Genomic DNA, 27,203 nt, shown 5'->3' with positions numbered 1-27,203 from the left:
GACTGTTCCTCTACAAGGCACACCCAGAAAGCCCCAGTTAGCTCTGCTGCTCCACAGATAGAAGACATGGTGTGTTCACCACAAACCTTACACAAACCCCTTGAGTTAGTGCTGCAGCCCTACCTGCCTGGTCAGAACGCAGCTACTGCAGAAGTCAGCATCTTACGGCTTTCGACCCAGGTTAGGGTTAAAAATGCCTGTGTAAACCCAGTGTCAATCAACACCCCTTCCCACAGAGGTTGGCATTTGGGGTTTCTTGCCCTACTTAACCTGTGTGGTCTTCTCATCTTAAAAGAGAGTCACAAAGAGCCTCTGTAAACTGGTGGACTTGGGCACGCTCCTGAGCTCCCAGCTCCGCATGCACACCACAGCAGCTGCACCCTGACCCCATGTTACAGTGAGATCTGGGTGCAAAACAGCTTTTTCTCTGCTTTTACACCTTGGTTTCTTTGAGGAAAAAGTCATGGCCTGCCTACAGCTCAGGAGGGAGAACTGGTCAACAAGTCATAAGCAGGATCCTCAGGTGCAGGACACTCAGAAAGTCCATAGCAGACACTTGCTGCTTATATGGACACAGCCAAGGAGGGGCACTCATACAGAAGCGCACTGCTACAGGAACAGTGGGAATAGACTTTATTTAATAATTCATACAAGGTACACAATAGTAATTCAATAATTCCATTTATTAATTGTCAAAGAGTAATCCACTGCAATAAGAAACAAAAAAATCAGCACAAAAATAAGTTGCAGTTTGTACGTGTGTGTGTGTGTGTGTGTGTGTGTGTAACTTAAAATGGCAAGAGCAAGAACAAAAAATAAACCTTTAAATGAGTATGTTATATACAGTCAGTATCATCATGTTACTTTGCTGGAGAGATTAATTTGGTCTTATCCAATCTTAGCAACAGACCTAAATATTGCTGCAAATAACTGGAGAGCAAACCCAAAGCAGAAAAACAAACCCATAAATAAGATGCAGGATTAAAGGTATCTCCTGCTGAAAAGAAACAGTGGTGCTTTGTGTCATACCTGAAAACCTTTCATAATGGATATTTTGTGCTAAAACTCTTTATGTGAACATACACAGAATTCCATCATTTAAATAAAAGTGGAAAAAATATCCTGACCTTTCACAACTGCCTTTTTTTCCCCCTCCCTTCTCTCAATGTGTTTAAATTATTTTTTCTATACAAGGTAAGTACATTGTCTGTACAAAGTTAAATATACATATTTACAGTCAAACTTCTGAGACAATGAGTCTTCTCTTCCGCTGAGCTAGGCGGAAGACAAGCCTACTTGATTTCAAACCCAGGAGCATGGCTAGTTTATCAAAACATTGCAAGTCGTGCTAACAGTTAGTTGTAGTTACTCTTAATAAATCTGTATAAAAGCATCAGCATAAAAATAGGCATTTTATATTATTAAATACGGCTTATGACAAAATAGCAATTTAACCCTTTGCTATTTGTATGGTAACTGCAGGAAGCAGAGTCTGATAGAACTGGTTTTGTTTATGCTGTTTCTTAATAACAAATTGTCTATCAAAAGAGTGGATTTACAGGCATGCCACAGTTTCCCCCCTCATGGAAACGTGCATCTATGTAACTGGTAGTAACTGCTGGAAACAGCTTTCCAAATTGATTAGAATTTTGTATGCCAAAATGCATGTATTTGTTTGAGACCTACCATCGACACTGACCAAAAAGGAAAAAAAAAGGCACCCTCAGTGATATGTTGCTCAGATATATCAGAGCTTCTAAGATTCAATGCTGGGAAAGAAGCAGTCTTCATCCCCAAGAGTATACTTCAAAAAGTGTGTGATCCTTTAGGAACAACAACAGGGCAAGGAAGAAAAAGAAAGTGAATGGCCATAGCACTCAAACAGGATTTGCTCTCATGGATGTTCTGTTTATTGGTTCTATTCTTTGTGCAGATAAATGTCAAAGACAGGCTGATTTCTCTTTAAAAACCAGGACTCGGTTCGTTTTGATGCACACTCACACACACACCACCTGCACAAAAGAAAAAAACCCTGCAGAGATAAGGTTATATTAAAGAGTTTGTGATTTTCACGTTTGCATTACGTGCATTTAACCTGCACAGGTTAAACAGATTAAACCATGAGTGCCAAACTCCTTTTCCACATAGAGCTCTGCAGTTTAACCACATCAGTTGTCCTCTGCCTCTGCTGGGTCTTAAGATGCATGTCATGAAGGAAGGTTTTTCTATGGAAGTCGAAGGCTGTGCAAAGTGAGTCTTCAGGGAGGCAGAAACTGGGCAGAGAGCCTGGCCTCCCTGAACCTTCCCAGTGAAAGGGAGCAGCTGCAAGGGTGCACACTGCCCCAAAGCATTATCCTATCTCAACACACAAACAAAACCTATATATACCATGTGCTTCCCTGAAGCCTTCTCAGAGGTAAGTACGCCATACAAATTAAGATTATCATCAAAACTCTTGCTGGGAGGGAAGAGGAATACACAAAGGCAGCACTGTAAACTAGAAACTGTCTCTTTTTCAGCAAACAAATCACACCCTGAATCCACTGAAGCAGGGTTACACATTCAACTCAGTACTGTACCACGTAACCACGTCCTCCTAACACGTCTTGTCTCTTCTCTATTACATTCATAAATTGTCTGTTTCTTCACTGTTTAAAAATGCCATCTGGAAAACAACCCCATCATTGTCATGGTGGGATTACTCTTATTTTACAGGTACAGAAGCTTCACATAGTTGCCTGGGAAGGTGCCAAATTGCCTTGTTCTCCTGGATGTACCTGTCACAAAATAAAACACAAGGAAGCCAGGGTAAGATGGAGCCATGCACAGGAGGCTTAGAGGTAAGGTAGAGATGGCAGCCTCTCCTGCCTGCAGGCATTTATTTCTAAAGTTAAATAGGAATCCTTCTCAAAGAGCCTTTCAGTAAAGACAAGCTCACAACTAGTTCTACTACTAGTCATCTTTGTCTTCCCTTGTAACACTTAGTAAGGTGCTGGTGAAAGCTCCTGGACCCATAGGATAGGAGCCAAACTCCTATCAGTGTAAATGAGCTAATATCCCTTAAGAAGAGAGAACAAGCTTAGATTTGCAGTGTTGAGATGAAGAACATTGTCCAGACTTGCATTCTTCGCAGGTAAAGGGATAGATTTTGCTAAATGTACAGCTACAGTTGAGGCTGAATTTTCAGGGACTACAATTCCCATCCATATGTTTCCTTTGTCCCCTACTTGCCACTTGTGGTAACTTGCCACAGCTACCTCAGCTTTGGAAAAGCTACAGAAATCCATTTTTCCTTGGTTCCCTCTGTTGCTCTGCTATCTGGGAGAGCAGAAAGGATCAGGAGGAAGAGGGGAATGGGGAAATTAAGAAAAGGTAAAAGTTAAAACTAGAGCCATAGCAAGGAAAACAAAGCTCCACCTCCCTGAACCCCAAATTTAATGGTTTTGGTGGGAAAAGATGAGAAATCGTGAAAAAAGTCAAGTTCACTGTTTTGACCCCACAAATGAAAGTAACTTGCAGACACTCTGCAAAACTGCTCATCTGCATCTCAAAAAGCTCTGCTGACAGAAAGTATCACACTCACCCACAAACCAGCCATCGTCACATTTCTCCATGACATCAACGATGTCACCATCCCTCAGTTCCAGCTCATCATCATTCTGAGGAGTGTAGCTGTAGAGGGCTTGGTAGCTAACTCTAAATCCAGAAAGATACTGCATGTTAGTCATTGGATTTCCCTCACATCCCTTCAGGAGACATCTCCCTTCTCCTTTCTAATTCCTACTATATTTTGTTCAATGCAATCTAGACCTGTGTTTTCCATTTGAGAAGTGGAAGCCAAGTGCATTAAATTGGCTGTTGTCACAAGGCCATGGCAGTAAAAAGTGTCACGCCTCCATTGTGTGGGATATGCAGAGAGCTTCTACTTCCTTTTTGCCATGTAGCGGTCTCCATAGACTGTAATAATTGGAGTCTTCCTAGCATGTAGCACCTACAGAATGTACGAGTGCAGACACGCTACTGAATACAAGCCAAAACCTGGATACACTCATTCCTGGGCTAAGTGAGACATCTCTTCCCTTGCCCAGGCTCATGGCAGAGGAGGTACAGTGCCTACAAAATCCAAGGTTGAATTCTGCCCTGAGATACCACTTGCACCAGAGGCACTCTGTATTTGTTAGAAAGGAGCTTTATGGAGTGGCAACAATCTTTGGGCAAATCTGGGGAGGCTTGGATCCCCTGTCTGTGGTGAGTGAAAACAGCTGATGTGAAACTTCCCATTCTGCATAAAGGAGCAGGGCAAAGCGAAGCAAAGTGCCCAGGAACTTCAGTCCCCAGCACATAGTGCAGGCTACTATTCCCAAAATCATCAGCGAAAACCTGCACCTAGCTTAATGGCTGCTCCAGGTTTAAATCTACCAGACAGCTTTGAAAATCTCAGGCTTGGTCTCTCAAATCACCTAGCACCAATTTATCTGTAGAACTGGCCAACAAAAGACCAAGTGGCATCAGTGCTGAACTGCTCACTGTACTGGGAGAAGCTAAGAACAGGGGTGAATACACTGACCCATGCCATACGAGCATGATGTAGCCAGTGGATATTAATTTGAACTCCAGGTTCAAAATACAAAGACACTGAGATAATCTCCATGACCAGCATGAGCCAAGTGCCCAAAAGGAGACCCATTCTTGGATCATGAGGTCACTTTTTCAGGTGCTATACAGACACAAGGTCCCAGATTCAAGCTACTCATTATGATGATACATGGCTATTTTTTTTCTATAAAGAAAAGCTGACACTTTCCCATAATTCTAATGTAACTCCTGAAATGCTGAAGCTTTCACAGCTCCCCGTTTTCACCACCAATCAGATATAAGGCTCTTGGAAGAGACGGGAGCCAAAAGGACTTACATGTCTCGTGGTGTTTGACTTCTGTCAGGGCTGGTTCCTTGCTGCTGTGCTTGAGGTTGCTGAGAAATGATGAGAGATGGTTTATGATCATTAGAGGTCACCTTGTGGCGAGAGTCAAGAGGCTGAGCAATAGTACTGCAGTAATGAACAGACTTTTCTGCAATGTTTATGATCTCATTGCAAACAGCTTCCTGTGTGGTGAGCAGCATTGACATCCAAGAACACCCAAAGGACAGTCAACAGGGGGGAGGGAGGGGAAAATATAGACAAGAAGAGATGGGACATTCCAGATGCAGCACATAAGTCCAGTAAAAGGAAAAAAAAAAAAAGAGAGTTGTAGATCCAGGTAATTATCCAGGTAGTGGAGTGCAGAAGGGATCCAGGTGTAAGCATGGAAAAATAGGCAAGATACAGAAGAATTTGGCATTTAGTTTGAAGATTTGTAACAAATACATATACATACACTTTTAAAAGCAGCAGCATATGAGGTTGCAATTAGTTATGCAGTGGCACCAATACAAATGCTATGAAGTCAGTTCAAGAATGCAGGGCAGGCCGCTCCATTCATGCATTTTGCTTCATTTAACTTATACCCAGGGACTGGCAGCACAATTAGCCCAACTTCGCATTGACAGTTTTCCTAATTGATAAGTTCCCTTTTACTGTTGCAAAGAAAACAATATATGCAAATAGATAAATAGGTACCTACTTTGTAGCTAAAAACAGTGCTGGCATTTTATCTCTACTGTCTGGGTGAGGAGAGTCTAGGACTACACATCTGATTTAAACAGTGGCCTTACCACATAGCTCTTTTCAGACTCTGTGAGATCTGGTCCAGCTCTCAATGAATGGTGGGAAGGCTGTGTGATCACCAAGCAAATGATAAGGAAGACATTTTAGCAGATGATATATTGGTCAGAATTAAAAAAATGTAAATGGAGAGCAGACAAAAGAAAACAAACAATTCTTCCCCTCCCCACCCCAACACCACACTTCTTGGACAGCAATGTCTGTCTTTTACACAAGAGACATTGAGGCTACAGTAATGCAACTGCACTGCAGCACACAATGCTACAAAGAGAAAGGTGACAGCAAGACAGAAGTTCAGTGCAGGGAACTGGAGTGGAAGATTATGGACACTGCTACAACCAGAAATGGTACATGGTGTCATACTGCCTTCCTATGAAGGGGGAAAACCCACAAGGACAGAAGCACATACTTGAAAGCATCAAACTTTAAAAGCCAAAAGCATGCTGGAAGGAATCTACTGCTGTCTTTACAAAAAGTCCTCAATGACTTTGACACAGGAGAGAAGAGTAACTCTTTTGCTTCTTAAAAAAAAGATCAGCTCAGGTCTTTAGAAGGCACAGTGCCATGCAGCCCCATCAAAAATCACTCTAGCTTGTACAAAGAGAGGATCTGAGCTGCTCTGTTAATTCACACAGAGGGAGAGCTTCAGGTCAGAGGAGACCCTGAGTGGAAACCCCAGCTCCAAACACCACCATCTGTGAAGCTTCTGACCTCTACCCAGCCTCTCTCCCCAGTCACAACTTTTCACAAGGACTCGTATATCCAAGGGCACAGCAAGGAAAATCAAGGTGTTTGAGGCTGGAGGTTTTATGGGGAAGGGAAAGGTCACCGAGAAAGTTGCACATGTATCCAGACCCTGGTTTTGCATGCTTTTTGTATATTCAAACACCTACTGAAGGCAAGGGGCATGCTGTGAGTAAACGGGACGTCTGAACTAGTGTAGGGTTACTTGGACTAACTGCAGGACTGCTTCCCAAAGTGGATTGTGTAAGATATAGAGCACTGCCAACCTCTGTGATCATTCAATACAATTTTAAACCCAAATTCTAACAACCTCAAATTTTACACTTTCCCTCCTTTTTATTCACTTTAACAGTGTCCTTCAGTAACAGGTTTGCTTTCTCACAGCATTCCGAGACAGAGCAGAAGCAGAAGATCAAGATGTTTGTGACGCCTTCAGTCTAAGCATGGTAAAAGAGTTTGGAGAAGTACAGGGTGATGAGCTCAGCCCTGTCCAATTCCCATTCTCAAAGCTCCTCTGAACCACATCTTACACCTCTGGAGCTGTGCCCATCACTGCATTAAAACAAACTCTCTTTTCTTGAGGACTGTGACCCACTCCAGGCCAACCCAACCCAATAGTAACTCCTTCATAATCAGCTGCACTGCCTGGTGCAGGAATCTGGGATCACTGCCCTACAAAACAATGCTCTGTTACCATACATATTCCTATAGAGAGAACATTAAATGTCAGTTGGATGAACTAATTGCAGTGGAATCTGCATTCAAAGCAGATTCCTGGAGCCTGAAATCGTCACAGGATTTCTGGAAGTCATTCCTGCCTCTCTATCATCAGTCCTGAAAGGGAAATCAAATAATTAGAAATTTAAAATTAATATTGTGGAAAGCAACCAGATACAGTGGATCAAATCAGATGAGATCAGAGCTAATGCAGGTGGGCAAGCAGCTGGGAAAACCAATTTCCAGGCTGAGCTGAGAGGCAGTTGTGATTTATTTTTTTAATTCAAGAAAGTGCTTCTCTACTCCATGCTAATAAATTGTCTGCTCGAACTGCTCCATGAGCTCCTAAGATTCTATGGTCCCTTTCCCATTGATTACTTGTGACCTCCCTGACCAGCTTTTCCTGCAAAAAGCATTAATAACTATGAAGTAAGTCTGTTATCTGAAAGCTGAAAAAATCTGATACTACCTCTGAATGCTCTTCAAACATGGGTTCAGAAAGCCCGTGTACTACCTACAGTGATGGCTCTATGTGCCAGAAGTGGCCAAGGAATCAGCAAGTGTGGGGCACAGCTCCAAAGCAAAACCACAAGAGGTTTCCCCAAAACAATAAGCCAGCCCTGCTGCTGCTGCTGGAGGTAAACTGAGGGCACTAAAAGTGATCAAGTATTCAAAATCCCTGAGGACACCTCAATTCCTACCCATCAGTCACACTATGTGCTTTGTAAAACTAAGTGAATAAACTTAAGCAGGTGCTGAAGCGTGTATGTCTCCTTTAGCGTGCACACTATACAAATATGTGGTATAATCAGTCCTGAAGCACAGCTGGCCACTACTTCCACCTTATATGGAGTCTGAGGATGGATCTAAAGAGTACCACAAATATGTAACAATACCAGAAAAATATTCTAAGATAATTAATAGCCTAGCAAAGCCCTGAGACAGGTTTTAACCATTAGGGAGAAAGATGACGGTGCTAATTCAGTAGTATTCTCCCTGATCCTAGTGAAGTCGAGTGTCATCACTGTGTCTATCCATTGCAGCTCTTGTTTACCTGTATTCTTCCATCCCTTTCTGGTGGGAATTAGAGGACTACATAAGCAAAAAGAAAGCTAAGCAGAACAGACAGACAGACAAGACAGATATACAGACAAATTGGTAGCCCCTCCAAGAAGGGCACACATCAGCAGTGATGCTCCCACACGTGAATGGAGAACCATGAGCAGGGAAGAGTCCCCAGCCCAGCTGAAAGGAAAAAAGAAAAACTTCTGGACACACCAAAGCCCCAGCTCTGGTGAACATTAGGGAAAAGCTGGACAAAGAGCTCTCACAAAGGACCCTGAGAAACCTGAAGTGCAGAGCAGCCTGAAGGCTATCAGAAGGTAGACTCCCCCTCAGCCTCTGGATCAGAAGCTGAAACACTAAGATGCGTCTCCCATGGGGAGCAGGAGACAATGCCTGCTGCAGGTTGTGCAGCGCTGGCTTGGACAGTAAACATGCTGGGTAGAAATACCACCGTGCTGAACCTCTGCAGCAGCAGAAAACCACTGGGGGATATAAAAGCTTATCTGGAGATGTTGCTAACTATGTAATAGACATGCTAAGAAAGCATAGCTAGTCTGTGTTGGGGAAGATGGGGTCTGAGCACCCTCCTCATATGCTCTCCCTCTCTACCACAGGCAGATTAAATTAACACTCTGCCACAGTGGTTTTCTACAAGTGCAAAAGAGCAGGCAGCCTCCCTGACACTCCTCACACTGTCAGGTGATACAGGGACCCTCGTCCAGCCACTCCTGCTGCTTACACACTTGATAGCACCACTGCTTACCACTGCTGACTGTCACACTGTGCTAACAGGACCTCAGAATACAACAGGGGTTAAATTAGAAATTCCATGATACATTGCATTACTGCTTAATATTTATGTTTTACTGGAATATTCAAACAAATTATCTGGAAGTTATACTTGATGTATCTTTCACATGCTGAGGGGTATTTATTTTTTCTTTTTAGTATGGACAGTAAAAATAAAATGCAACAACTTCAGAATAGGTAAAAGCCATTGCAATTTATACTATCAATAAATGGAATAGGCAAAACCACATTCTTTCCACCAGCCCTGTACCAAAGAAGTCTTAAGCCTGCAAAAAAACCCCTGGGTCAGACTTTTATAACTGGGAAGGTTCTCTATAATGAGAAATAAAATTATAAAACTAAACTTTAAAATAGTAAAATATCTCAGACACCAAGGATGGACAGCACTGGAAACAAAACCCAAATGTAATGTCTCATTTTCATGTCTACCAGGCAATTTTCTCATTTGATTAAAACCAATGAAAAGATACAGATTTTTGTAAAGGCCTCCAACATATTACCCATAGTTTTGCTGAAGTCATCAGCCTCTGCATGGGACACACAGGTAATTAGAGGTCATTTGTACACATAAATAGTGCTCCTGCTCCCTAAACAACTGTAGGCCAAGAGAGGGAAAAGAAGCTAAGACTACTGGTAATGTCAGACAGAGTTTTAATTCGACACTGACAATGCTCTGATTGTCAATGCATATAAAATATAAATTTTGTCTTGACTTTGACTTCAAAGAAAGGCCACAGGGTCCTATTACAACCAGGTGCAACACCCAAAATAAACCGTGTGCTAGTCAGCACTCGGGAGAAATGTTTTTCCCCAAAAGCAGCTTTTTGCTCCTGCTGCTTTAAATCACACACGTCCAGCGCAAGCACGAGCAGGACCAGGCCATCACAAGTCAGGAGAAAGGCCAACAGAGAAAATTTCTATGTATTTTTAACATGAGGCAGAATATGTATCCTGTTGGACTCAGACATTGAAACTAAAATGGAAGCAGGAGGTGGCTGTTCAGTAAAAAGTTGTGCAAGCTCACAATCAGAGGGAAATGAGCAAGTAACAGGGAAATTTCAGGGTTCAAGCTGTATCTCGGTCTCATAAACTGCTAAAGAAAATAAGTAACATTGGCAGCTACTTCTGACACTCATCCTGCATGAGCAGCCTGCCTGGTTCACAGAACAAACCAGATTGCTTCCCAAACACCCATCACTACAAACTCAGTCCAGTTTCTGCTGAGCTTTCCGTTTCAAATATTGCCATCTTGTGGAAGCTGCCTGGAAGGACTGATGAGCCACCAGCAGCTGCGAGCACTGGTTATGCCCGGATCTTGAACAGCTCAGCCACAGAGTCCTGATTGAGACAAGGGGGTTGCTGAGTTGGTTGTGCTGTACAGACCCAACTGCACCCCTCCTTAAAGGCGTTTGTATCTGTCAGCAATAGAGCTGAGAACCTCTGGATCCTACTTAAGAAGGCTAGCACAGGTCCCTGACGTTATGGATAGCAAATTGTGTATGCCTTACCCCTAGGTCCAAAATGCTCAAACCTTGAATTTTGATCTGATGTGGTTAAACAAAACCTGAACCAAAGTATCTCACACTACATCATTCCTGTTAACAAGACCACCAGTACTGCCTTATAATGCAATCAAGCTGTAGGAATTCAAGGTCAGAACTAGGTGAGCCCTGGGTTAATCCTTTGGAGGAACAGAAAACGAGATCCTCAGCTGGTACAAACTGGCAGAAACCTAGACTTTGAGCTATGTGGATCTGCACCAGCTGAAGAGTTTGGGCATACCTGCCCTTCTGCACAGCCTGGAAGTCATTTAAAATTATAAAAAAAAAAAGCCAACAAAAATTCTGAATTAAATGATAGGATAAATATCTCACCTGTGAATGAATGGCTAAACAAGCACATGACAAAACAATGGCATGGAAACATCTCTAAATAATGGAAGAGTAATCAGCAAAGATGATTACCTGTGGCTTATTGACTCTGCATGTAAGTCTGGGAGGTGGCTGTGTTGTGACAGTAGAGGAAGAGAGGGCAGAGGAAGGGAGAGGAGCAGATGAAGAGAATGCTTTTGAGTCTGCAGTCTTTTGAAGAAAAGAAAAGTTGGTCAGCTTCGCACATAGTCTCTTATCACTATCACTGCTAGTGATAAGAGCATCTACTATGCAGTAAATCTGATGCACACACAGCAAACATAACTTCATGCAAAGGCAAGTGCAGTTTTCAGCTAGTTCATCTGAGCTGACCACCTCATTCTGCTTTAAACATGCAGCTTATGTCTGTAAAAAATAGTACTAGAAGTATGTCCAGGTGGTAAACAGCACAGTCATTATACAGCTTTTGATGCACCTCTGGTTGACTCAAGCAGAAATCAAGCAATTCTTCATATGATTTCCCAGTGTGAAATGTGTCATCTTAGAAATCTTAGTTCTTCACTATTTAATGTTTGCTAGATGGTGTATGTCATAGTGGCTTATCACAGTGCATTCCAGATGGTATTTATAATGCTGTGATTTTGAGCTCTCCAAACTTCCACTCTTACACAACATAGCATGGGGGATGCTGTCATGTATTTGGGCTCTGTTGTCCACAGTGGACCCCAAGTCAACTGAGAGCTGCAAACTAGGGCAGATCTACATCAAGACAAAGGTTTAGAGATTTATTGTAGAAGCTACTGCAGGGTTACCCTATCTTCCCTTTCATTGTAACATACAGCTTTATGTAACTAAGAACTCTTAGGGAAAAGTATCATTAGTTCTAATTCTTATTTATGGCTAGATCCTTTCACATCATTTTGGAGACACAAAAGCAGTAAGTTCCACTCAATGTATAGACAACAGTCAAGCTCCCTGACTGAGTCACATATATCTCAAGAGTGAGGTTCACTGAACCACAGACTCTGGGATCATCAAGGGACAGCCTTTGTGATGCTAGGAGCCAGGTTGACATTTACAAGGCTTTTAGTCCTTGGCTTTAGGAGGAACAAATAAATCCTATAAACAAAGATGATCCATTATGCACTGGAAAAATCCCTGAATAGCAAGGAATTGCTTGTATTCCACACAGTGGAATATAGGTATATGTGCATGAGGCCTGTGTGATACTTTCATCTGACACATCTGGTAACAGCCACTATCTGGGACAATCACCTCATTAGAGGTGACCAGTTGAGTCAGTCCTTTGTTATTACCTATTCTAAAATAATTTTCACTACACTGCTCCTGAGCCCTCTTCTAAAACTTTTTGATCTACTACCCAGTGAACACCACCGGTAAACCCTGGAAGAAGTTTTTAGGAACATCAAAATTATGTGTGGCAATCACTGGCTCTGCCTGGCCAGCAGAGCAGCACAAACCTTAACACACCAGTTAAAATCAGCAATTCAGAGCAACACACACACATGCAGGAGAAGTACCTTATTTTCCCCGCTTTGAAACTTTCCCAGATCACCTTTCCTCATGCCTCTTTTCTCTGTTTTACCTCCCTGCACAATAGCCATTAGTTCCTGACACAACTGGTTGTCCTCAGACGAACCCACAAGTCTCTTTTCTGGGCTCACACGCATGTCTAGTTGGGATGGTTTCAGGCAGCGCTCAACAGAGATCTTGGGAGCAGTGGGAGCACCCTGCTCAGGGTTGCTGCTGCCCTCTCCAGTCTTTTGGAGCCAGGTTTGGCTGCCAGCGATGTCACGCTGCTCTGTGAAGATGCCTTCGGGGCTCTCCGCTGCCCAGCGAGGGGAGTTAGAGTAGCTCATGCTGGGAGAAGGGGAACGAACAAACTTTTCTTCGCTTTGTGGGGTGGCCTCATAGAAACTGTGGGTGGAGGACTGAGGTCTGGATGAGTAAGAGGGCAATGGGGATTTAGTGGACCTGGGAGTTGAGGAGCCAGAGAGAAGAGAATGGTGGAGGCTGACCGTGGGGGAAGGGCTGGCTGCAGCAGAAGGTGAGAGATAGCCAGAGTGAGAGAGAGAGGCTTCAGGTGGAGGAGGCAATGGAGGAGTTATGGCAGGAGTGGGGCTAGGAGATACTCCCACGGTCAGAGCAATCCACTCAGATGTGACTGCCTGCACCTCTGGAGATAAGGCACAGCGTGCGAAAGGCAAAGGTGGAGGAGTTGGCGTATGGAGCTGCTCAGAGCTGGGAGACTTAAAGGAGACAAAAGTGGGAGAGAAAAAGAAAGAAATGAACAACAACAAAAAAAAACCAAACCAAAACAAAGGAATATATAAAGTGACTGAGCAAAAGTAAAAGGAGAGCAAACGAGAATGGAGAAGAGCAGATCCGTGATCAAGCATGGTGCTTAGGTCTTCCACAGACAGCGCACTGTGTGGAGAACATGCTGTTCACGGCTACTCCAACCACAGGGTCCAGTGTGTGTCTGTGCTGCCAATAACCTTCTCCAGCCTTTCTCAGGTTCCCAGGCACAAAACATCTTGCGGAAGACTTAAAGACTTCATACTGTATGTCCTAAGTCCCTTAGGGAGCAGTTGAAGCCACCATTCGTGATGGCAACATGTAGCATTTGACTGTCCCGCAGTAACAGCTGGGGCCCCAGCAACTCACACTGTGAAGCCAAGTCAGAATTCACTGCTGCAATGAATTTTGACTTTATCCACTCTAGCATGAGCAATGCCTGCTCCTCAAGAGACTTGCACTGCTGATGCTGTGGAGGAGAAAGGGATAAAAAAGCCGACTGTGGCTATTTGGCATTTTGGTGATTAAAGTAGGTCCTATGTTTATAAAGGCAGAACACACAACTGACTTCTGCCCTTAGCTATTACAACCAGTAATGTCAGTGAGATCAGCTACATTAGCACTGATCATAGTGTTTCCTCAGTCCTCTGCCAAGTTAGACAAAAAAAAGTAAGGGAGAGAATTGATTTACCAGAGGAAGAATCACAAGAATAGTAAAAGAAATGAAAAAAGGGTGAACATGATCCCTTCCATTAAAGGGAGAAGCTCGCAGACAGCTGGCAGCAGACAGGTCACAGCCATGGAGAGAGACTGCCAAGCTCAAACAGAAAAGCTCAACTGAGGTCCACTTTGACAGGGGACCCCCAAAAAGCAACAAGTCTTTCCTGTTTACATAGTGGCTAAGAATAAAAACACTCCTTTTAGGGAAGATCCAGATAGACACCAGGCATGAGCCATGGTAGCCTTCCCCTTCCCTCCTGATCCCAGTTCTCCACTTCTGTTCCTTGGAGGCTTGACCTCAGAATGACCTTGCTTCTGTCCCATGGGTGAGAGAGAGATGTACCAGAACCTCATGGCTGCAAACCAAACACATATGCTGACCTTCAAGCATGAGTATTTTCAGGATGAGAGCAAAAGAAAGGGATTTAGAGACTCACTGCTGCCCTGATATATTTTCCACAGCAAACATTCTGGGATCCCCACATAATTACCTGCTGCCATTTTGATTTTTGCTTTGAACTGCAGCATGGTTTATAGCGACTGTAATATTCGTCTAAGATCCCAGACTGGCCTGCTTTCAAACCCTGAGTTCGTTTAGCACCAATTTCAAATAATACAGGCTGCTCTCCTGACCCTGTCTCCCAAAACCTTGGTTTTGAGCTGGAACATTTAAGGGCAAATACACAGCTTGATTCAAGCTGACTGGAATTAACATAATGACTGCTACAGACTATAACAGTCTGCGACACCCTTTTGATAGTCATAATAAGAAATTCACTCTTCACAGTGGAGGTCTATAAAGTGTAAGCAAGGACTCATGAGGAGCTGGACCACCAATTCATTTTATCTCTGGCAGTGAAATTTGTTCAGATGGCAGTGAACTGTAGCCCTTTCAACCTGGCCTGAATTCAAGCTACAGATCAGAGATGAAAAGCTGAGTCTCCAAATCCCCACGTGACCCATTCACTAACCCTTCTGGTAAATGAAACATCATGTTTTCCTGCAGTTGCACTATATTGCAGGGAGCACATGGCTTTTACTACGCAGAACACTAGTCTTAGCTGCAGCAACAGCAACATTCCTCTGTTCTACAAGGTGTTGTAACTGGCTGCATCTGGTCCAAATACCTGTGGTGAGGCTGTCATGCTGCGGTTAGGGGAGATGGACGTTGGTGGGTCAGGATAGTCAATGGCATTCTTGACCACTGGCCGCTTCAGCACTTCCACATAAGTGACAGGGAAGATGCCTTGACGATTGGTGCCAGAGATTCTGCCTTCGTACCAATTCTCATCCACTCGTCGAATCAATGTGATCCTTTCACCCTATGGGAAGGAACAGTAATGTAGTCCTGATCTTAACATATTTCATCAATCCAAAGAAGATTACATTTTTAATCTTGCTGCATCTGATTTAAAACAATTGGTGGCTCTCAGCCTCCTCCATTTCCCAGTTATGCAGGAACCCTAGGCTCTGGGTGGAATGATATTTTTCAGTTCAGAGAAGAGGGAAATGCATATATTCTGGAGCTGACTTGGGCTGTCTGCAGACTCAGTTATGCTCACATTTTTAGGACTCTACTTGCTATAGCCAATTAAAAAAATGGAAAGCAGCAGTTTCAGGCTGACCACAAGACTCCTGGGTATGAGATATACAAGGCATATGCACAGGTCTGCAGTTTAAACTGGGTCTCTGCTCTCTCTCCTCTTCTGCTGACATAGGAACTGACTTCCAGACCACTAATATAAAGTGCAAGCCTTACCTTCATGTACAATTAAAAGAGAATTAGACAAAATCTAATCTGAGCTGTAAAACAGAAAGCTGGTTGAGATGTCTGACTGCTCTGAACAGCCATTACACAACCCATACACAACTTGACTGTCTCTATTATTTGGCTTGTGGCATGAAGGAAGATGAATCTAGTTTCCTTCTCTTTTATACTGCTGTTCTCATGTGACTGTATGCATCTCCATTGGAGAGGATCGGACTGGAGACATGTCACCAAATATCTAATGTGTCATGCAGAGCCAGGCTTTCAGCACTTGTGCTCAAAGTATCTTCTTAGCTAGCCCTAAGGAAGCAACTGACACTTCCTGAGTCAGCCTACCTGACTGTCTCTGCAATACACTGCATGATGAGTATAGAGTGAAAACATGGGTGGTAAGAAGGAATCCTTCCTGAATATGGACTTCACCTTATTTGAGCTTTCATTTGGAAACTGCAAGTTACTAGTTAAAAAACATATGTCTGGATTCAGTTCATCAGCACAATGAAAGTCCTACCTTTCTGAAGGACATTTCCACTTGGGTATCTCCATTGAAGTTGAACTTGGCAATAGCATCTCCATATTCCAATACTTGCAATGGTGATGGCTTTTTGGGCTGAGCTTTCTCAGCTGGTGGGAGGAGCTGGAATGAACAAACAGAATCATATGAGTCACATATAAAAAGCCCATAAACTGGTCACTGGCAGAAAGGGATTGGGCAAAGAGAACACCTGCAAGGAAAGCAGCTACCTCTATGTATGATCGTGGGAAGATGCCAACTCTGCCATGGTGTTCGCCTTCATACCAGTTCTGGTCAATCTGCTTGTAAATGTAAACAATATCTCCTTTTTGCAGAGGAAGCTCCCTGTTAACAACACAAGTGCTCCATAAGAACATCACTGGAGAACAGATGTGCTTCTTTTCTGTCCAGCAATCCTGAAGTACCAAGGTCTGCATCAGCCCTATTGATACAAATCATGCTCCATGCGAAGTGAAAGCTACATGTTGAGAATTACATCTGCCTCTCTTTTACTACAGGTGCTGGGGAGATGCTGTGTAAATCATCACATATAGAACATATACAGAATACTTCCAGGTCATTAGCAGCTGAGAAGAAAAACAGCAGATCCTTCACTGAATTCTGCTCTCTTTCTTTCTTCTCTAGCAATGTTAAAATAAGAGCTTCTCCAAGGTCATGCAGAGGGCCTTCTAGGCCTTCTCTTCACAACAGTGTCTCCCAAAAAGAATGAGTATTGCTGTGCAATTCACGCAAGGCACTGCAACAGGGCATGTGGTACATCAGAGGCATCCACTGGTGTAGCCACAGATGCCAGAGGAGGCGTGACCACTCTGTAACCTTACAGCTCCTGAATCAGAAAAATCCTGAGTTAAGGGCACACCTTGACATGCTTAAAGTCAGACAACTGTTTAAGTCCCAATGCTTAGCACAGTGAAAAGGATGCTGCTGTTCTGCATATATATGTTGTTCTGACCACCTGTATGATAGATTTACTACCGGTATGGTAGTAAGCTACTGACTAATACAGTTCTTTCGGCCCAGAGGTTGGAGCACAACCAGGGATGTTGTGAAGTCCCTTCTACCTCCAGCACAAGGGCAGTGCCAGAGCTTCTGCACTTACAAGGTGTGTGGAAGAACATCAACCAGAGCACCTTCCCATGGCTCAACTCACCCCCAGAGCAGACCACTAATTTGTTCCTGGGTTACAGGTGCACTGAGAAAGAAGACATGTTCCTGAAAGTCCTTTAGAGAATATGACCTGTAAAATCCATATTACTTTTCCCTGTCTTACTATGGACAGCTTTGGTTTAAGCTGCTTCTAAGATACTCCCAAAACATGAATGCAGTTCCATGACACTTCAAAAATGCTGCATCCTAGGGAAAAAAGCAGATGAAGAACACTCAAGGCAGTAGTAAAGAGCTGTACTCACTTTAGCGTCTGTGCTTTAAAGTCAAACTTGGCTCTAGCAGGTCTCATCTAGAGATCCGAAAAAAAAAAAAAAAAGAAAAAATCAACACATTAAAATTAATAATTATGTTTTTAACCCTCTTCTGAGGAAAAACACCCAAACTCTTCTACAGCTAACATTAGTCTGGGGAAGAAATTGAATGCAGGTATTCTGCATTGTGTGCAACTGGTACTACAATGCAAATATGTTGGATGGGTCTCTCCCACCAGGGCAAAAAGTGCCAGCTTCTGCTATAATAGTAATTAACAGCTCTACAGGACATGGATTTAACACCAATAAACTTTTAAATGTGGCAAACCCTGCTGAATGAAAGCTGCTCCAGTAACTACAGTTACTGGGGCTCCAGGACCAAATTTTTCCTGATACGTAAATGAAAAAGCAAAATTTACTAACTGGGGGAAAGAACAGCAGGACTTTATTTTATGTGGTTCTTAACGGATTATTATCTGGTCCTGCTGATTCCTGCAATGTGACCCATGTACTTTATATAAATTGGTAGGAAAGAGACAAAGGTGAGGAGGAATTATGAATAAATTAAGTATGTAGCTAGAAAAATGTCTCCAGTGGCTACAATGCTGAAGGTGACATTGACAGCAGGCCTCTGCTTTAAAAATTGATATACTTGGCTGAGTTTCTAATGGACACACAATAGTCAGACAATTTTAACGTAATTTTGGTAGCAGAGCACAAAATAAGCAGCAGTCACATTCATGTGGCACCAGAGCATCTGAAAGTACATACAGGGCAGACAAGTGTACTCCATCCATGCGGTGACCACCTCAAGCACCGCTGCAGTGCAGCACCCCTGGGGAAATAGAACCACTGTCAAAAGCCCCAGCAAAAATCCCTAAGGCAGAAAAAGGCATTTAGCCAGGACACCTGAAGTAGCATTCAGCCCTTAGGAAAAGTGCCTTGGGCTCATGGGAAATGCATCTACTTCCTCCTTTGTCTCCTTCAGAAAGACCAACTGGGTCGTATGCAGTGAAACATGCCAAGACTTTTTCCAGTTGTTCCTAAAGGATGTTAAGCACCTTTCAAGAGGAAAAGAAACAATGTATTTCTAAATAAAACTACAAGACAGTGACATGGCCAGGATCAACAAGACATGAAGTTTCTAAGCATAAGGCACAGACAACACAACAATGTAGCAATATGATGCAAAAGATGTAGAATGCCTTTGATTCACTAAAAGTAGCTGATCTTTAAAGGCATGCATCACAGGTGTGCACCAGCGATTCTCAGCAGCCATGCTTTAACATATGCAGCTTGATAACAAGGTATCAATTAATTTACCAGGCACAGGAGTCAAAGCAGATCTAAATGAAGCCAGAGTGGGAAAGGGGAAGTTGGAAAAAAACCCGAACATTCTCTGAAGAGCTAATGTCGGCCTAAAGCACAACTTTGTGAGAGGTGAATATTGCTTTGGGTCAAGCAGCAGATTGAGGCAACTAAAACAGACCTCTGACCCAGATTTCCTCTTTGCTGTATCGTCTACATTTAGGAGGTCCCCAAATCGCTCATTAGTGATAAACTGATGGTGCGTTGGAATAACCCCTGTGTGCCTTCTAGCTGCAATATCTGCTTCTTCTTGCTCACGTTTAAGCCGTCTCTGGTCCTCTAAAAGTTTCTGCCATAAAATTGCATAAAATGGGCAGTAAATCATCTAGTTAAATGTATTCAAAAGCTGCCACAAATGTGACTTAAGTAAAACTTCGGAGGTCTCAGCAAATAGCTAGACTTTTACAGTTCAACATAAAATACTGATTCTGCTAATTACACAATATCCTTTCATTTTACAGCCACAGAAAATAAAACACCATTATGGCATAACTGAAATCCAGCTCAGGCAGAGGATCTGATCCAAAGCTAATGGAAGACAACAAGGAGTTTTTCTAAGTTCTGGAGGGGTCCTGGGAGTTTCTAAGAATATCGTTGATAATGCAGATGGCTGATCCAAACACCCTTCAACCAACAAAGTTTCTCTCATTGACTTCCGAGAGACCTGAATCAGGTCCACAAAGTAAGTTCCAAGGCATCAAACTCCCCTGGGGTTTGCAAAGAGCTTGGGAGAGATCCTAACCACCTTCAGGTTTCACATCCTCCATACTTCCTTTGGTTTCATGTAACTTTGTAAAATAAATAAACCCCAAATAGTTATTTTGGACTTCTGAAGTCTCTGGAGCACTAAGGGAAATGGGCATTCTTGAGCATCTGGGTAGAAGGATTCTTCCACCTTTTAGGGCTGACTGTAGGCTGAAGAGTTCAGCTCCATGCCAATTTATTTGAAGCAGTAGGTCTTAGTGAATTCAGAGTTTTGCTCTGACTTCTTGTGCTGGATTTCAGAAATGAGGGGATTACCAAGTCTTTCACAGGAGAAGACAGCAAAAAAAAATTTCACATAGAAATTAAGAGCAGGTTTTACCATCTTTCAAAGCACACATACACATTATCCGAACTGAGAAAGTCAACACTAAAAATGTATCTTTCCCTCCCCACTCCCACAGTGAAAATTAAACCCAGCTTCCTGGAAAGCAATCACTTTGTAACTTTTTTAACTCAGTGTGAATACAGTCAGTGCTGAAAAGTCTATGTGGTTTTCCTATTATTTTGGCTTTTCCCAGTGTTGACCAGCCAGTTTGGAAAGGACTGCTACATTTGGTCATCAACAACTTGAGATGCCATAAAGAATTCTAGTTTGCACTGAGGGAAAACTTCACACTTTCTGGTAGCTTAAAATACCTTACATTTGCTGTTCAAAACATAAGGATCCCCCACAAGAAAACACTGTTCTCACCAGTGTGATTAATACTGACTCAAGAGGCTTGCTCAGAGAACAATAAAACCTTAATTCACAGAGTAACCATTTCATCTTTATCTGTCAGTACCGGGTGTTGTACCACATCTCATACACATCTCCAACCTTTTTACAGTCTTTAAAGGCCCCACATACAATTTTATGCAATTGAGAATAACTGTCAGTTTTATTTTAAACAAAAACTAATCTGGACTACACATTATACATTAAATCAGTGTCAGAAGTATTATTAAAATTAAAGCATACTAGTTCCAGCTAGATTGTTCTAATTTCCAATATACTTAGCCATGGACATACAAGCTGTCCTCAAATAAGGCTGAATGCTCTATGTCTTATCTATGCAGCTTCTACAACTGTTATTAGGTCATAAAGGAGGGCATTACCTCTTTATCGTCATGCCGTCTGCGGATAATTTCTTCTGGAGTTTCCATGTAATCAACTGGTGCAAAATACCTTGGTGATTCTGAATCTACTTCGAAACAACATAAGGAAGTTAAAATACAGATGGATTTATCTAGCATAACCAGAAAGGAAAAAAATAGATATTTTAAAACAATTTGTTTCCATTCTGACAATAAGGATTCTCAATTGCTGTTGACCAAATTGCCAATCAGAGGCCCAATAATTTATCCATTTTCATTTTTTCCCTTTTGGGCTGTACTTGTGAACAAAGGTCAAAAAAACAGGGAGTAAATAACAGTACGAGAAAGTGTAAAGACATAGAAGGACTTTGTGAAGAAAAGATTCGCTGCCATCAAAAGTATGATTTGGCATTTTACTGTTGAGAAAAATTTAACACACACACACACACACACACACACACACACACAACTAGACCTTGAGAAACTACTCCTTAAAGCAAATCATCTGGGTTTGGTTTGTATTCCCATGCGCGCAAATGATACAGGACTAGAAACATCTCATGTTGAGATTCTTGCATCCCCAGAGTTGCTTGAGAGACAAACTGAAACTGATGTGATTAGAAAGGCAGCAGAAATGGTTTCTCAGAAGTGCAGCTGTAAACAAGTCCTCAACAAAAATGTCCAGCAAAACACGCAAAGGACGTTAGACACACGAGGGGAAAAACCAGAGAGTCAGGGGAGGCAAAGGTGGGGAGTAAAAATGCAAGGGTTGTGGAAGAAAAGGGGAGGGAAAAGGAAGCAGGAAGACAGATGAAGGGACACTGGTAAAGAACACAAAAAGCCACCTCCTAGGTATGTCCCAAGTTCACTTTGCGGGTTGTTGTTTGTGTCCAGGCTGTGACAGAGGGCATATGGAACAGGGTTCATATTTAAGGAGTCAGGAGTGTCAGCCCGGCCCATGAAGCTATCTTGGCTAGATCCATTGGTGGGGAAGTAGCTAAGCCTCTCCACAATGTCATAGGAAGACAGGCGCATGGGGGCTAGAGGCCTGCTTCTGGTGGAGCACAGTTGGTGCTGGAAGTGGTGACTCTTGTCTCCTATGCCTCCCTGCAGCTGTATAGGGTCACCTGGGTTCTCAGGGCTGGGTACTGCCAGGCTTCCCGGGCAGTCTAGGGGTGGAGTCCTGCGGGATTTGTGTTGGAAGGGCTTTTTCAATCGGAAGGGCAGCGGGCTCATTAGGTAGACATTTCTGGGGAGCAGGTGTTTGTCTCCATAGACATCCCCTTTGGAATCAGGGCTCCTGGAGGCCTGCTGCTGCTCATGCCTTCGGATGGTAGTGAACCTGGTGTAGGAAGCTGGGCATGTGCCTTTGCATCTGTTGATTTTATGCTTCTGAGGCCCACTGAGGTTGCTGCTGCCACCACTGTCGTTGGATGCATTTGAGAGGAGTTCTATCTCATCCGTGCAAGCTGAAAGTGTGTCCATAGGGATGGCATCACTGACATCAGAAGCAGTGTCCTCCATGTTGCTGCAGGAGCGAGAGGATTTATCTGCCAAGCTGGTAGCATCCTTCTCTTCTTGGTGTGCTTTTGGCAAATCCAGCAGAAACTCTGCAGAGTAGGCTGAACTGAGGCAAGTTTTAGACTGGAGAGAAGTGGTGAGTTTGTTTTGTCCAGTGGAAAAGTCAAGTGAGGGCATTGATCGGGATCTCTGGATCAGCTGCTCAAAGGCACTGATACGGGAGGAAACGGTGTGTTTCGGAATCTGCTCTGAATCCTCTCGACTAAGGCTGTGCTCCATCCTGTCCTTTGCTTCATTCTCAAACTGAGATGCAATATCCCTCACACTGCAGGAGGAGGCTGTGCTCAAATGGATCCTGGACCGGTTGATCTGGTGCATGTCTTTATACAGCATTGTAAATTCCATCCCACTCTTCTTGGAGGCAGGGAACAGGTAGCCTTTCCTAGAATTGGTACCATACTCCTGCAGGCTCATGGTACTGCCAGATCTGACGGCATACTCCTCCTTCGACTTCATCAACATGTTTTCTATGCTTTCCCCTATGTCTACCATGAAAGCTTTTTTATTATCAAACAAGGTAATGGAGCTACGAAGGTTTTCGCAGCTTTGAGCTTTCTCATGAGGCAGCAAGATACCCTTCTTGTCCTGCACAAGAACAGCTGGAGCTGCTAGTCTGGGTTTGAATTTAGAAGGGAGGATTTCAGTAATGCAGGCTTTTGCAGCTGATAAGGGCTTCTTATGTTTACATGCGTGACCTAACATACCGGTATGACTAGCGTTAAAGGTTCGGCTATTAACTGAAGAGGGTGCAGTCATATGAGCATTCCCACCTTTATGATCCACTGGTAAGCATGCAGAACAAAATAAATACAACCTGTTAGCTTAAGTGCTAGAAAGCTGTTGAGAAAGGAGAAAGAACATGCTTGGATTTCATAAAATGCACTTTAAAGAAACAAAGTTTCAAACCAAAGAAAAGCAGGCAGAAACTGCAGAACAAGCCACGCTTACAGGACCAGGTGAAGTGCTGCTAACATCTCTAAAATGTGAGGCTTGGCCAGAAGCAGACCTGGAGCACTGTGAAGGTACCCTCCTGAAAAAGTGCTAGCACATCAGCTTCTAGGAAAGCTGCAGCACCATGGAAAAGGGCAGCTGAATTGTGGGCAGGATCAGGGTGTCAGCAAGGATGCAGGGGCACTAACATTGCAAAAATGGCTTCATTGTAAAGCTTGTAATCACACCTACTATGGTCTCATCACATTGCTTGTCAAACAGTTTCTTTTTGGGAGGAAGATGGCAATTTGTGGTTGGCTGTTAGCACACCCAGGCCACAGCAACTGGTGTTGCTCGAGAACAGCCTTCTTTGAGAGTCCCCACACTAGGAATAAGCCAAGTGTCCTTCAGACACTGTGGTTGGCATATTTCCTTTAAAAATCAAGGAGTCAGATCAGGACACTACTTTTTTTTTTTTTTAATTCAGATTCAGTCTGATTTCAGCTTAGACTGCAGTTTTTAGGTCAGTCTCCAATTTGAATTTAAACTTGGATGTCAAAACCTCCATTCAGGTTCAATTGCAGTTTGGGAAATAATAACTGTTTGAACAGATTTTTTTGTTCAGACCCAGTTTGACTCCCAGCCCTACAGGCCTGACATAAGGCTGAAAACAGCTGAAAGATGGAGACAGAGAGAGACCTTTTTGGTATGATGTACTATTTTTAGGGAGAGCAGTTCAGAAAGCCAATGCATTCCTTCCTCAGTCCTCTCCCCATCTGAAGCCATTTTTAGGTAGAAGTTGGCTCAGGATATATTCCCCAGTACAACTCCCTTATGGGAATCAGGCTCTTCCTTGTCCTACTCTAGAGAGTCCATGATGGGGGAAGGAATGGGGAAGAGGTGCAGCAGTCCCTGCTGCCTCCCTGTCTCAGAGCCTGCCGGGCATTGCTGGTTCACAGTATCCCATGCATTCTCCACACACCCCTAGCAGGCAGGAGGCTGTGGAGCACACAGTTCCAGCTACATCAAGGTAGCCAGGCCAGCAGACATGGTGTGGCCTGCTGAGATACCATAGCAGGAAGAGCAGAATGGGCAGGGAAGGGCTCCAGCATGGCAAGGTAGTGGGAGCAGATGGATAACAAGGCCAGCTTAAGCAGCCTTGAGGAAGAACATTAGGGTACAGGGTGTGGTTGATGTGCTGGATGCAGTGAGCTGGTCCCTGTTGGAAAGAGGAACCTGGATCAGATAAAGGGGTCATGAAAATTATTGGCCAGTGTGGTCTAAGACAAAAATGGAGGGAAAACGGGGTATGGCAAGAGGGAGGACAAGGAAACCTGAACTTGGTTGAGGACTATCAACCTTGCAGCAGTTCGCACCATTATCACCTGTCTTTTGACACTGTGCAGAATGAAGAGGTTAGTGCCCTGACCACCTACCTTTTGTGGAAGCAGAGCTAGAAGGTCGCTTGAGGCCACTCAGCCCCTGGAATGGGATATCTCCACCTTCCAGCACACTCTTGTATATCTGCCTTTCATTCTCCAAGCCAGCAGGGTCTGGTTCCGATTCCCTCTTCACTGCTTGGTAGTTGGGTGAATATGCAGAGCTGGAAAACACAAAAGAGGAGGGACACCAGCGAGTCATTTCTGTTTGCTGAGAGCTTCCTGCAGAGTAAGAGAAAACCACACTTGTGAACACAGAATAAACTGAGTATGAAGAATTGGTTCTGAATGAAGAATATGACATTTCAATAATGTTCTAGATTTGGCACTACCATAGCATTCTCCACCTGTGGAAACTCTCCCAGCTCAGTCCCACAGAAAACAGGTAGCAGAAAACCACTCCTTCTTCATTTCACAGATTAGACAGGAGAGTCTGAGCAGATGCACCATTTCTTTACAGACACAAATTCACTTGCTAGCTGGAAGTAGAACAAATAACTTTCAGCTGCCAGCCCTCTCTCCTTAAACACTAGCCATGCCTGTACCCTGCTTACAAAGCACAGCTGCTCAGGAGTTCATCCCAACCAATTCAGCTTACCAATTCAGCTTACTATAGTGTTACCAACACTATAGTTCACGACTTCCAGAGCAATTTCTGAATCCCACTGGTGGGGGACCATGCAGAGAAGAAACAGCATGAGGCTACTGACACTACTGTTTTAAATACCAAAGAAACTCCCAGATGTACAGAGTTCTGCTCAGCTTTTCCTTAGGCTTTCACTAGAGGGAATGAAAAACACCGGACTCTGGGTCTACCATGCAGATGTATAAACAAAATGCTGCTAAGGTGAGTACAATTTTAATTTCTTCGTCTTTTAAAGACTGAACATTCATCACAAATCCCTTTCCTCAGACAGGAATCTGAGTACAAGTATGCCCCTACATCTGCTTTCTAGATTTCTCTCTATAAAAAAATAATAATTGCAATGCTGTGGTATAAATTGCCTTGCCAGGTACAAAAGGCTTACTGAGCAATCAGGCAGACAGTGTTTTTCTAAAAGCTAAACTCACCTGATACCAGTTTTTGCGCTGAACTGAGCTCTTCAGAATAAGATGCAGTTTCACAGAAAGCTATTTTTGGGCCAAAGCATGACTGCTGGAAAGCTTGAAAAAATAAAAAAGCATGGCATTTGCCAGTTCATGGAAACATTTTGAAAGCCGGTGAGCATTGTCATGTCCAGGAGTGATTCAAACTTATGTAAGTGTGGAAATGCTTGTGGTTATGCCTGCTTGTTGGGGACAGATTTGTACATGCATCTGTTTATTTTGGATACATGCTGTACTTATGGGGAAAGAGAAAGATTTCAAATACATCAGAGGACTGGCTACAGAGGTGGAATTACACAACGTCTGGATCACAGAGAAGATTTTACTTTCTGGACAAGGAAAACCAGGTCATATGCAGTCTCATAAATCACTTTCTGGAGTAAAAGCTCATGAAAAGCACCACAAAACAGAAAGGGAATACTGTCACTTTTTCAACCTAGGCAATGCTCAAACAGACTGACAGCTACAGAGGATTTGTGTCTTACGGGGGTTATCCCAGTGCTTCTCTTTGTCAGGTTCCCTGACAGGGAAGCCTTGCCAGTTGCTGCAGGGAATAATGACTGCCCTGAAGTTCCTCACCTGGGAAGTAAAAGCATTTTAGCCTAGTTGTTAAAAACCAAAGAGTTAAAACTATTCACCTTTCAGAATACAGTTGGGGGAGAGAGAGGAGGCCTTTGGAGAGCTCCTTTAGCAGTTGCTCCCTTATTAGGGCCAAAGCAGGCTGCAACATCAGAATCAGGTAAACAGAGGGAAGAGCAACACTGCAAAAAAGCCAATAAACTCCAGGTATCTTTTCTCCCTGCTCTCTAAAGATGGGGCAGTGAAGAATGTGCAACTCTCACACCAGGCCTCACTGTTTTGTCCCATTCCTAGACCATCCCTTCACTGGCTCAGGCACTAGAATGCCTGTGTGTTTTTGGTGGTGTCAGAAAGGTGACAGACAGTGCTCCTGTGGGCGGAAACCTTAGTAGTCCTTTGGCAAATATAAGCTTTTTATACTAATCTCTGAGATTTTCATTTATCTTATTGCTCTCTCCCTACCAAAACAAAACTAAACAGTCATAGGAGCAAACAATAAAATACAGCAGTGTGCAAGTTTCTCAGCACAATGAGCACAAACAGAAGGCAACAGAGTTCAAAGAGGTATCTCTAAGACAGCCCCAGAGGGGTGGTGAACACGTGATATTAACGAGTGTCTGGAAAAGAACATGCCTTTCCTACCAACCATCCATGCAGAGGGGATCTCTGTA

General features: G+C 43.4%; 2 protein-coding genes across 32 annotated transcripts in view; one reads left to right on the top strand and one right to left on the bottom strand.

Annotated features, from left to right (window-relative positions):
- Positions 1-27,203, top strand: part of TLL2 (tolloid like 2) — a 508,271-nt gene that overhangs the window by 268,033 nt on the left and 213,035 nt on the right. The gene's annotated exons all lie outside the window — the stretch shown is intronic.
- SORBS1 (sorbin and SH3 domain containing 1) overlaps positions 1,888-27,203 on the bottom strand; it is a 77,362-nt gene continuing 52,046 nt past the window's right edge. For 9 of the 31 annotated variants that reach the window (XM_061358660.1, XM_061358663.1, XM_061358661.1 and 6 more), the window contains 14 exons: positions 24,844-25,010; positions 21,742-23,259; positions 20,918-21,003; positions 19,179-19,346; positions 17,681-17,727; positions 16,481-16,595; positions 16,248-16,373; positions 15,096-15,290; positions 12,471-13,199; positions 11,023-11,139; positions 5,713-5,772; positions 4,913-5,103; positions 3,584-3,696; positions 1,888-2,777 (listed from right to left, as the gene is read on the bottom strand). In XM_061358660.1, the coding sequence (XP_061214644.1) occupies positions 2,710-2,777; positions 3,584-3,696; positions 4,913-5,103; positions 5,713-5,772; positions 11,023-11,139; positions 12,471-13,199; positions 15,096-15,290; positions 16,248-16,373; positions 16,481-16,595; positions 17,681-17,727; positions 19,179-19,346; positions 20,918-21,003; positions 21,742-23,259; positions 24,844-25,010 (3,700 nt within the window). In that variant the 3' untranslated portion in view covers positions 1,888-2,709. The remainder of the gene's footprint in view (positions 2,778-3,583; positions 3,697-4,912; positions 5,104-5,712; positions 5,773-11,022; positions 11,140-12,470; positions 13,200-15,095; positions 15,291-16,247; positions 16,374-16,480; positions 16,596-17,680; positions 17,728-19,178; positions 19,347-20,917; positions 21,004-21,741; positions 23,260-24,843; positions 25,011-27,203) is intronic. The other 22 variants (XM_061358677.1, XM_061358680.1, XM_061358678.1 and 19 more) reach the window with 6 other exon arrangements.

Source organism: Neopsephotus bourkii, unplaced genomic scaffold, assembly GCF_033783945.1.
Source record: "Neopsephotus bourkii isolate Nb327-2 ecotype Australia unplaced genomic scaffold, CSIRO-AGI_Nbou_v1 NB_951, whole genome shotgun sequence".
Lineage (NCBI taxonomy): Eukaryota > Metazoa > Chordata > Aves > Psittaciformes > Psittacidae > Neopsephotus > Neopsephotus bourkii.
The sequence above is the reverse complement of the archived record's forward strand: the minus strand, read 5'-3'. Positions and strand labels throughout refer to the sequence as shown.